Source organism: Macaca fascicularis, chromosome 11 (assembly GCF_037993035.2).
Source record: "Macaca fascicularis isolate 582-1 chromosome 11, T2T-MFA8v1.1".
In the NCBI taxonomy this organism is placed as follows: Eukaryota; Metazoa; Chordata; class Mammalia; order Primates; family Cercopithecidae; genus Macaca; species Macaca fascicularis.
In genome coordinates this window covers 117,076,024-117,087,547 of record NC_088385.1, presented here as the reverse complement: position 1 = coordinate 117,087,547, position 11,524 = coordinate 117,076,024, and the positions used below count along the sequence as shown (strand labels likewise).

Sequence of the window (11,524 nt, the reverse complement as noted above, 5' to 3'; positions counted from 1 at the left end):
CACATGAATTTGGTATCTTTCTAAGGGAAACCTAAGAAATCTTCAAGTACCTTGTCCAAATGAAGCAGAGATTGGAAGCACTTTGAACTCTTGAATTTCACTTTGAGTCTTGTGCTACATTTAATATGTGATATCTATATTCTATGACAATTTTTTTATATTTAAAATATCAGGCTGGGTGTGGTGGCTCATGCCTGTAACTGTAATCCCAGCACTTTAGGAGGCCAAGGCGGGTGGATCACTTGAGCTTAGGGGTTCGAGACCAGTCTGGCCAACACGGTGAAACCCCGTCTCTACTAAAAGTACAAAAAACTAGCCAGGTGTGGTGGTGCATGCCTGTAATCCCAGCTACTCGCGAGGCTGAGGCAAGAGAATTGCTTGAATCTGGGAGGCAGAGGTTGCAGTGAGCTGAGATTGTGCCACTGTACTCCACCCTGGGCAACAGAGCAAGAGACTATCTCAAAGAAAAAATAAAATAAAATAAAATAACAGTTCCCATAACTATCAGATTATTATTATTATGATTTTTTTTTTTTAGACAGGGTCTTGCTCTCTATTGCCCAGGCTGGAGTACAGTGGCATGATCTCGGCTCACTGCAAACTCCACATCCCAGGTTCAAGTGATCCTCTAGCCTCAGCCTCCCAAGTAGCTGGGACCACAGGTATGCCACTACACCCGGCTAATTTTTGTCTTTTTTGTAGAGATGGGGTTTTTTCATGTTGCCCAGGCTGGTCTCGAACCCCTGACCTCAAATGATCTGCTTGCCTCAGCCTCCCAAAGTACTGGAATTACAGGCATGAGCCACCGTGCCCACCCTGGTTATTATATTATTAAATCTGTAATAGACCAGGCATGGGTGGCTCACGCTTGTAATCCCAACATTTTGGGAGGCTGAGGTGGGCAGATCACCTGAGGTTGGTTGGGAGTTCAAGACCAGCCTGCTGGTCAACCTGGCGAAACCCTGTTTCTTTTCCTTTCTTTTTTTTTTTTTTTTTTTGAGATGGAGTCTCGCTCTGTCACCCAGGCTGGAGTGCAGTGGCGCAATCTCAGCTCACTGCAAGCTCTGCCTCCTGGGTTCACACCATTCTCCTGCCTCAGCCTCCTGTGTAGCTGGGACTACAGGTGTCCACCACCACTCCCGGCTAATTTTTTGTATTTTCAGTAGAGATGGGGTTTCACCATGTTAGCCAGGATAGTCTCGATCTCCTGACCTCGTGATCCACCCGCCTCGGCCTCCCTAAGTGTTGGGATTACAGGCATGAGCCACTGTGCCTGATGAAACCCTGTTTCTACTAAAAATACAAAAATTGGCCAGGTGTGGTGGCAGGCGCCTGTAATCTCAGCTGCTTGGGAGGTGGAGGCAGGAGGATTGCTTGAATCCTGGAAGCGGAGGTTGCAGTGAGCTGAGATCACACCACTGAACTCCAACCTGGGCAACAGAGTGAGACTCCATCTCAAAGAAAAGAAAAAAAAATCTGTAATAGATTTTTGGTGAAAATAAGTAATAATCTGGCTGAGTGCAGAGGCTCACGCCTGTAATCCCAGCACTTTGGGAGGCTGAGGCAGGTGGATCAAGAGGTCAGGAGATCGAGACCATCCTGGCTAACATGGTGAAACTCTGTCTCTACTAAAAATACAAAAAGTTAGCTGGGCGTGGTGGCAGGCGCCTGTAGTCCCAGCTACTCAGGAGGCTAAGGCAGGAGAATGGCGTGAACCTGGGAGGCGGAGCTTATAGTGAGCCAAGATCACGACACTGTACTCCAGCCTGGGCAACAGAGCAAGACTCAGTTTCAAAAAAAAAAAAAAAAAGGAAAAGTAATAATCCTCCAATTTAATATTAGATGTTAATACTTACTTTAAAAAGAATAAATTTTGACACAACTTTACATTTTTTAAATAGACATAAAATATGTACCAAGTTTATTTGCCTTTAAATTATACAAACAGAACATGTTAGTCAAAATATTAAATTTTCTTGCATTTTACAGAAGAAAATAAACTGAAGTGAAACTGTACGAACTGCTGAACTTCAGATAAACGTTTCTTCAAAACAAGAGATACTAATTCCTAAAAGATTCTTCTAAAGTTTTTTAAAAAAAGATTAAGAAAAACAGTAAGCCATTGGGTTATTACATCCTAAAAAAAAACTACATGTTTCTTAATGGACATATGTTTACATTTACAGATAGTAAACTTAAGTTTCCTGTCTCATAAAACTCAGAAGATGCCAGTGATGTCTAAACTACGGAAAATAATAAAAGCCTCTTTTTCATGTGAAAAAACATTAAAACTAAATCTACCTTAACATTATTTTCTATGAAAACTTAATAAAGAATGGCTAATCTGAAAACAAAACACTATACAAATCAGTTTCAAAAAAGAAATACATTATGAGATTAGGCTTATAGCTAGTGGTATCAAGTAAAACTCCAAATGATAACACAATTTACAGTATTAGCCGGTCCTCTCCTCCCTCCTGAATTACCTGACCAATGGAAGTTTGGCTTTGTTGTTTCAGAAAGCACTGTTTCTTACATTCCATTAATTGTTGCAAATCACGCCACATTTTTGCTTGTTTCATATTTGGACCATGACTTTCTCGTACAACTTTTTGTTTTTCCCGAAGTTTCTATCACAAAAAAAAACAGGAATAATTAAATCTCAGTTACAGGGGCATATTTCTACTGCTATAGTCAGAGGAATATGGTATGTTTTCTACACTAGATAAATAATAGTTAGCTAAACCACATACTCCTATAATGTATCAAAACTAAGATTATAAAAGTTAGCTAAGGCCAGACGTGGTGGCTCATGTCTGTAATCCTAGCACTTTGGGAGGCTGAGGCGGGCAGATCACGAGGTCAGGAGATCGAGATCTCTACTAACCTCGACACTAAGTCAACCTGTTTGCCTTTCTATTTCTCCAAAAAAACACAAAAAAACAAAAATTAGCCACGTGTGGGGGTGTCCGCCTGTAGTCCCAGATACTCGGGAGGCTGAGGCAGGAGAATTGCTTGAACCTGGGAGGCGGAGTTTGCAGTGAGCAGAGATCATGCCACTGCACTCCAGCTTGGCAACAGAGCAAGACTCCGTCTCAAAAAAAAAAAAAAAAAAAGTACAGAAAACAAAAACAAACAAAAAAACCACACAAAACTATAGAAGGAAGTGAGAGAAAAAGATACTTAGGAAAGTGGAACAGTATCATGGTGTGAAAAGAAGAATGTAGAGTTTGGAAGTCAGAAGACTTCAGTTTTAATTTGGTTTTGTCTCCTCTAGCAGTAAGAAAGGCACTTAATTTCTTGGGACTTCAGTTTTCTCAATTATCAATAAAGGTTAATAGACCAGGCGTGGTGGCTCACAACTGTAATCCCAGCACTTTGGGAGGCTAAGGTGGATAGATCACTTGAGGTTAGGAGTTCGAGACCAGCCTGATGAACATGGTGAAACCCTATCTCTACTAAAAATACAAAAATTAGCAGGGCATGGTGGCGTGTGCCTGTAATTCCAGCTACTCAGAAGGCTGAGGCAGGAGTATGGCTTGAATCTAGGAGGTGGAGGTTGCAGTGAGCTGTGATCGCGCCACTATGAGACTCTCAGTCAAACTGCTTGCCTTTGTAGTTCTCCAATGAAAACCAGCTAGGAGGATGTACATGACATATTACTCAAGAATAACGTATAGTTATAGCTCAGATAGCTTTAAAATAATTCATTTATTAGCCTAAGCCTGAGAAATGTCCACCTTTTGTTTTAGAATTTCCATATACATAAAAATTTCTCAAGAAACCAACAGGCTCAGTATATTCTATATACTAAAACCTAATTCTTATTTATTCAAGATATAATTATGGAGCACCTGTTATGTGTCAGGTATGCTTAGAGTTTCAAGTGGAAAACAGGACTCATGCTATACAGGTGGGCAGATCACTTGAAGTCAGGAGTTCGAGACCAGACTGGCCAACAGGGTGAAATCCTGTCTCTACTAAAAATACAAAAATACAAAAATTAGCTGGACATGGTGGCATGTGCCTGTAATTCCAGCTACTCAGAAGACTGAGGCAGGAGAATTGCTTAAACCTGGAAGGCAGAGTGAGCCAAGATCGTGCCACTGCACTCCAGCCTGGGCAACAGAGTGAGATTCTGTTGCTAGAAAATAAAATAAAATAAGGTGAATAATAGGAGACCGGGGGCTGGGCGCAGTGGCTCACTGCCTGTAATCCCAGCACTTTGAGAGGCCGAGGCAGGAGGATCGCTTGAGCTGGGGAGTTCAAGGCCTGCCTGCATAACATGATACCCTGTCTCTACAAAAATAAAAACTAAAAAATTAGCTGGGAATGGTGGTGGCACGTGCCTGTAGTCCTAGCTAGTTGGGAGGCTGAGGTGGAAGGATCACTTGAGCCAGGAATTTGAGGCTGCAGTGAGCTATGCTGTCACTACTGCATTCCAGCTTGGGCAACAGAGCAAGACCCTGTCTCTTAAAAACACAACAAAAAAACCAAATCAAGGCTAACAATAGGGGAAAATAAAAGTATTTACTTGATAAGATTATGTTTTCAAGTGACATAATAGATACTGAAATACTTGATAAATTATCATGTATTATATATATTCTTGTTATTAAATGCTGTATTCTATCCTATCCTGAAACAGTGTATACTCTATTTATGTCCAAATAAATAAAATTGTATGCACATATACTTCAGGGAGCAAGCTCAGTGATTATAAAAATAGTATACTATTAAATAAGCCAAAATCCTTCTCAGAATTGTTTTTGTTACTAACATATTAGACGGTCCACTTGCCAAAACTATTTTACTCATTGACTCTAAAATTTTAAACAGGAATAAAAGAATCTCCAATATATTACAAAAATATACTTTGGTTCCATATTATGGCAAATTGAGAAAGGGTGACTGAAAGCAAGAGTAGACCCAAAGTCAGAGACAATAGGTGACAAGGTAGGAAAAAAGAGAGAGAGAATTCAGCCCGGGCAATGAAGTGAGACTCCCCCATCTCTACAAAAAAAATTTTTTTTAATTAGTTGTGTATGGTGGCACATGCCTGTGGTCCCAGCTACTCAGAAGGTTGAGGCAAGAGGATCACTTGAGCCTGGGAACTCAAGGCTGCAGTGAGCTGGAGTGCCATTGTACTCCAGCCTAGGTGACAGAGTGAGACTCTGTCTCAAAAAAAAAAAAAAAGAAGAAGAAGAAAAAGAAAAGAAAGGAATTCATTCATAATCCCATGCTCTGGAGACAACCACAGTTGACATTTTGGTAGAAAAGGTGATAGTGCACATAGAGGGAAACGCAGTGTGTCACAAATACCTGTACTGACACTGAGTGTGAGAAAATTACCAAGACAGACAGAAAACCAAGCAGAGACACAGAGGCAGAGTGCACAGGAACATCCTCATTCTTTCCTCTTTTAACATAGGGTCAATATTCTAGGTGATCTGAGACACAAATGAGAATGCTGGTCGTTGGTACTTGCGCAAATAAGAGGATTAACTAAGCTGAAAACCAGATTCAAACCACCCATTAAAATACTGCCCACCCAGCTATGCATAATGAAAGCAAAGTTAACAGCAAACAGGAATAGAGCACATAATTTTAAAAATAGAAATATGACCAGTACATTTTTTGATGCAATACCTGGCATATTAATACATCTATTTAAGTTTATGTTGTAAATAATGTATCTTACAACAAATATTTTATCTTCATAAACTAAAAAGTATTTAGAAAGGCCGTTAAGGCAGACCAAGAATTTTAAGACTTCTGCACATGATTTTAAATTAAGGCACTACTTAACCTGTAACTTTTCTTATATTATTGGAATAATTTCCTTGTCAAAAAATTCTAACAACCTATAAAAGTTATTTAAAGAACCAAAGACAGGATGTGGGCACTGTCTGTGTCAGAAATATTACATTTAATTTGCTTCATAACCATGTGTGTTTGAAACCTTTAACTTTATGAATACAACTGACGTTAGTATGTATATATTTTAAATCTTATTATTTACATTTGTTTACAGTTGCAATGTACAAAAATCACTAATCACATATTTCATTGTTCTTTAAAGGAGGAGGTGGTGGTATAGAAGGGGGGAAACTCAGTTGGCCTGAGGAGGTCTATGGATGCCCAGTTCATATTGGCTTAGAGGGCTTAGACTATCATCACTTTGAAAGGCTAGGTTTGTTCTGTCTGCCTTGAAAATTTAGATCTACTCTAAAACTTTGAGGATTAAGAAGCTTTGTTTCTTAAATGATACAGCCTGACATCTGGGGAATGAGCCAGTCATTGGTTCACTTGCTTAAATATACTTGATGTTATATTGCCACTTTTCCCAATGATCCTGCAAGAAAACACTACACTGGATGGGGGAAAAATAATCTTTAATCAGATTTGGCAATTAAGGTTGGGTCTTTGAAAGGATTTCAGGTTTGAAAAATATTTATGTATGTACAGCATCCATCCAGATACTTTGCAACAGAAAAAAAAAAAGACGAATGTTTTCATATGAAAAAAGTACATTACTTTACATGAAATCTTTGGATGAAGTCCATTTTGGGCCAGGCGCAGTGGCTCACACCTGTAATCCCAGCACTTTGGGAGGCTGAGGTGGGTGGATCACATGAGGTCAGGAGTTCGAGATCAGCCTGGCTAACCAGGTAGAAACCCCATCTCTACCAAAAATACAAAAATTAGCCGGGTGTGGTGGCACACTCCTATAATCCCATCTACTCGGGAGACTGAAGCATGAGAATCACTTGAACCTGGTGGGTGGAGGTTGCAGTGAGCGGAGATCAGGCCACTGGACTCCAGCCTGGGTGACTGAGTGAGACTCTATCTCAAAAAAAAAAAAAAAAAAAGTCAATTTTGACAATCATATCAAATCCTACAAATCCAAAAATCTCTAGTTAAAATATTATACAAATGAATGTTTATAACTTGATTCACATACATGCTTTCAAATATGAAAATTATTTCTTTTTTTCCTTTTAAGTATGGTGTGTCATCCCATAAGTGAAATAATGTACACGGAATTCACTATTCTCCCAGTAAATGGAGGAATCAGCTTTGAGAAGGCTTCCTTTTATTTTTTATTTATTTTCATTGATATAATGGTCATTTATTAACAAATCACAGGTGAACACTTTTTAGAGAAATGGCTAATTTCAGGTTTGAGAAAGAAAATGTACAGTATGAAATTAGAACATTTTGTCACACCAGAAAACAGAGAAGTCATCAAAGTCTACTAGGGTTTTTTCAAAAGGATTCAAAAGCTGATTTCAGAGGCTTCCACTGGCCAAATTTGAGTACTAATGGGACTAATAATCACAATAGATTGAAACATATCAAATGTGCTCAATCTAAAAGTCATAAGATTACTTTTGAAGGATGATAAAGAACCAACTCATCATTTTGAAAACCAGTAAACAGTGAATCAAGCAGTTATTCTATCTTTCTTATATGAATGTAACTCAGGGTAAGTACATAGAAGATAAGGAGAAGTTGCTCATTACAGAATTATTCCAGCCAATAAATGAAGAAGGAATGACATAATCAGAATGTTACCACTGTGCAACTTTCTAATGAATTATGGATCCAGGAAATGATTATCAATGGCTGTCTACATCATAAGAAGAAAGCCTCCTGATAGAAGTACATACCACCATCTATGAAGTATTCTTGCCAAATATCAAAACATATTTAATCAAGCTTCTAGATCTAACTACCAATTCACAGGATATACTGGGAACAGAAGAACATGCTAATTGACACCAAAGGGTTACCAACAGCAAAGTTCAAAATGTTGAAAACCCACTAGGACAAATTATCAGTTTTTTTTTTTCTTTTCAACAAAAAATTGTAAGGAAAAAATGATGGGGGAGTAACCTAGAGAGAGAGAGACTTAAGAGAGATATAAGCTAATAACAATGTATGGACTGTTAGGATCCCGATTTAAACAAATAAATCATGGTGAAGTTTGAACATTGGGTATTGGATGTTATGTAATTATTGTTAAATTCTTTTTGGTAGGATAATGGTATTGTGGTTATGTTCAAAAAGAGTGTTTATGATACATACTGAAATGTGATGAGATAAAATAATAAGAATTTGAGATGTGCTTAAAAATAATTTAGAAAAAAATTGGGGGCAGGTACTGGATGAGACTATAGATAAAACAAGGCTGGCCACGAATTTAATAATTAGAGTTGGATGATGGATATATATGGATTGATTAAAATACAGTTTTGAAAATTTCAATAACAAAGGCTATCTTTTTTTTTTTTTTTTTCCCTTTGAGATGGAGTTTTGCTCTTGTTTCCCAGACTGGAGTGCAATGGTGTGATCTCTGCTAACTGCTCATCTACCTATTTCAGTTTAAATATGAGGAAATGAACTCTAAAGTGATTAGAGGGCTTGTTTAGAATCACAAGTCTAAGAGTGAAGCCAAGTCACTTGATGACTGGTCATCTTTCCTCTGAATTATTAGTAAGTATATGTTTTTTTCTTTTTTTCTCCTAAGAATGCAAAGCTGGTGTCTTTGTTAAATTGGTTGCTTTATGAAGTCAGCTAGAATAACTAATCAGTTGGTCATTTAAGTCCTGATGGTCAAGGCCATAACTTACTCTCTACCACTTCTAGGAGTGGCTCAGAGAACTAAGAACAATAATCATACAGTCCTATTTCAGTCACCATCAGGTAACTCTGGCAGGAGGGAGATGAGTATCTCAAGCAAGGTTTTTCAGTTGTTTGTATTAAATAAATTAATGTTTGTAAAGGGCTTAGACCAGGGCCTAGATCATAGTAAGAACTTTATGTTTATTAAATAAAGTAAATGAATAAATTTGTACCTATCGCATAAAAAGGTATCTGAGAATAATTTTTTTTTTCTTTGAGATGGAGTCTCGCTCTGTTACCCAGGTTAGAGTGCAATGGCCCAGTCTCAGCTCACTGCAACCTTTGCCTCCCGGGTTCAAGCAATTCTCCTGCCTCAGGCTCCAAAGTAGCTGGGATTACAGGTGCCTGCCACCATGCCTGGCTAATTTTTGTATTTTTCATAGAGACGGGGTTTCACCATGTTGGCCAGGTTGGCCTTGAGCTCCTGACCTCAACTGATCCACCGGCCTTGGCCTTCCAAAGTGCTGGGATTACAGGCATGAGCCATCGTGCCCAGCCTGATGATAATCTGAAAACTGTAATGCAGAACATTATTATGAACTCTTTGTGATTTAAAAATAGATAATTTTTTCTTTAAAAAATCCATTGTGCCTTTATTTCTATAAAACTAAATTCTTAAGGAAGTCTTCCATCTTTAAAAAGAATGAACAATTTCCTCTCAAAAACTGTACTAGAACCTTTTGGAAAGAATGACAGTCATAAATCATGTACAGTACTGAAAGCCTGAATCAGTTAGACACATGTAAAAAAATAAATAATAATTCTTACCTTTCCAAGGTTTTCTTGTTCAGCAATATTTTTGGTATACTGTTCCCTAGGGAGTCAACATAATGATTTACTTTCAATTTACTTCAAATGATTTGATCATACAAGTGAATTATAAATTAACATATCTATCTAAAATACATTAGGCAATATAGTTTAGGGTACTGGAGTCAGAATGAAACCCATTATCAAATTCTTTGTCTTTCCCCATCTTTAGTTAGTTCTTCAAGTAAACAGCAATTTAAGGAAAAAAAAAGATAACAAAACATTCCATAGGAAATTAAGAGAATTAAAATGTTAAATACTATTTCTGGTTAATCTACCCTCAAAACAATGGCAACCCATTTGCTTAAATTACACATTGTTTTTAAAGAGGCTTGTAGAAAGGAGAAAGGATATACATTTCAAATAAACATTAAGTAGCACCTAATCTTACAATTCTACTTCTAGGAAGTCATCCTACAAAAATATCCCATAACTTAAATAAACATAGAAGCAGACTATTTACTTCACCATTGCTCATAATAATGAAAATATGCAAACAAACTAAATGTCTGTAGATGGGAAAATGTTTAAGCAAATTATGGCACATCTATTCAAACAAATAATAAGGAGTTATACAAAAGAATGAGGTAAATCTATAAATACTGAAGCGGAAAATATTCTAGATCAAGAGAAAAACAGTATATGTAGTTTAATCTTTTTTTTTTTCCTTTGAGACAAGGTCTCACTCTGTTGCCCAGATTGGAGTGCAGTGGCATGATCACACCTCATTGTAGCCTCCACCTCCCTGGCCCAAGCGAATCTCCCACTTTAGCCTCCCAGGTACTGGGATTACAGACATGTGTCACCATATTGGGCTAATTTTTTTTGTAGTTTTTTGGCAGACACAGGGTTTTGCCATGTTGCCCAGGCAGATCTTGAACTCCTGGGCTCAAGCAATTCGCTCATCTCAGCCTCCCAAATGCTGGGATTACAGGTGTGAGCCACCACACTCAGGTGCAGTTTAATCTTATTTTTATATACATATATATGTATACGTTTGTGTATACACACATGCACATAACATTTCCCATGTATTAACTAACACACATATATACAGATGTATCAGCAAATGCATGGGAAAAGAATATGGCATAATGTACACCAAAGTATTAATAGTAGACATTTCTGAGGCATGGCAATATGGACAGCATTCAACTTCTGTGCACACTACTTCATAATGGTTACTTTTGTTCTTACAAGTATTTCTTTTGTAAGCTAAAAAAATAATACTTTTAACGTAAAAATTAAAAACATAATAACATTGTATTTTACTTATAAACAAAATTATATTTCAATACTATTGAAGACAAAATGTGAGATTTAAAGCAGGTGACATGTTAAGGATAAAGACTGAAGGATGAGGGTAAAGGAACACACAACAAAGAAGAGACTGTTTTTCTGTGTAAAGCTACACTGCAGTATTTAAGAAAAAGTAAACAATATAAAATTGGGACTCCAAGAAATCATAAGCCACAAAAAAAGAAAATATAGCACTCTAAGTAAAGGAAAATTTTGCAATTAGTCCTGATGAATCCTCATTTTCGGTGGGGCACGGTGGCTCATGCCTGTAATCCCAGCACTCTGGGAGGCCGAGGAGGGTGGTTCACTTGAGGTCAGGAGTTTGAGACCAACCTGGCTAACATGGTGAAACCCCATCTCTACAAAAATACAAAAATATAAACTAAAAAAACACAAATGACAAAAATTAGCCAGACGTGGTGGCATGTGCCTGTAATCCCAGCTACTCGGGAGGCTGAGGCAGGAGAATACACTTGAACCTGGGAGGCGGAGGTTGCAGTGAGCCGAGACTGCGCCACTGCACTCCAGCCTGAGCGACAGAGCAAGACTCTGTCTCAAACAAACAAACAAAAAAAAAACTATATCTATATCTATATCTATCTATCTATCTATCTATCTATCTATCTATCTATCTATCTATCTATATCTATCTATCTCTGGCTAGAAGACAGATCAGAAAATCAATAGTTCAAGAGCACTTATTTCCTTCTTTACTATTTATATCGAT

The 11,524-nt window shown here is 37.7% G+C and overlaps 1 protein-coding gene across 29 annotated transcripts in view; it reads right to left on the bottom strand.

Annotated features, from left to right (window-relative positions):
- Positions 1-2,155: 2,155 nt before the first annotated feature.
- IFT81 (intraflagellar transport 81) overlaps positions 2,156-11,524 on the bottom strand; it is an 89,896-nt gene continuing 80,527 nt past the window's right edge. For 21 of the 29 annotated variants that reach the window (XM_065524793.2, XM_074007774.1, XM_005572227.4 and 18 more), the window contains 2 exons: positions 9,457-9,502; positions 2,156-2,630 (listed from right to left, as the gene is read on the bottom strand). In XM_065524793.2, coding sequence (XP_065380865.1) covers positions 2,448-2,630; positions 9,457-9,502 — 229 coding nt within the window. In that variant the 3' untranslated portion in view covers positions 2,156-2,447. Of the gene's footprint in view, positions 2,631-6,533; positions 6,851-9,456; positions 9,503-11,524 lie in introns of those variants that run through there. The other 8 variants (XM_074007786.1, XM_065524795.2, XM_074007780.1 and 5 more) reach the window with 5 other exon arrangements.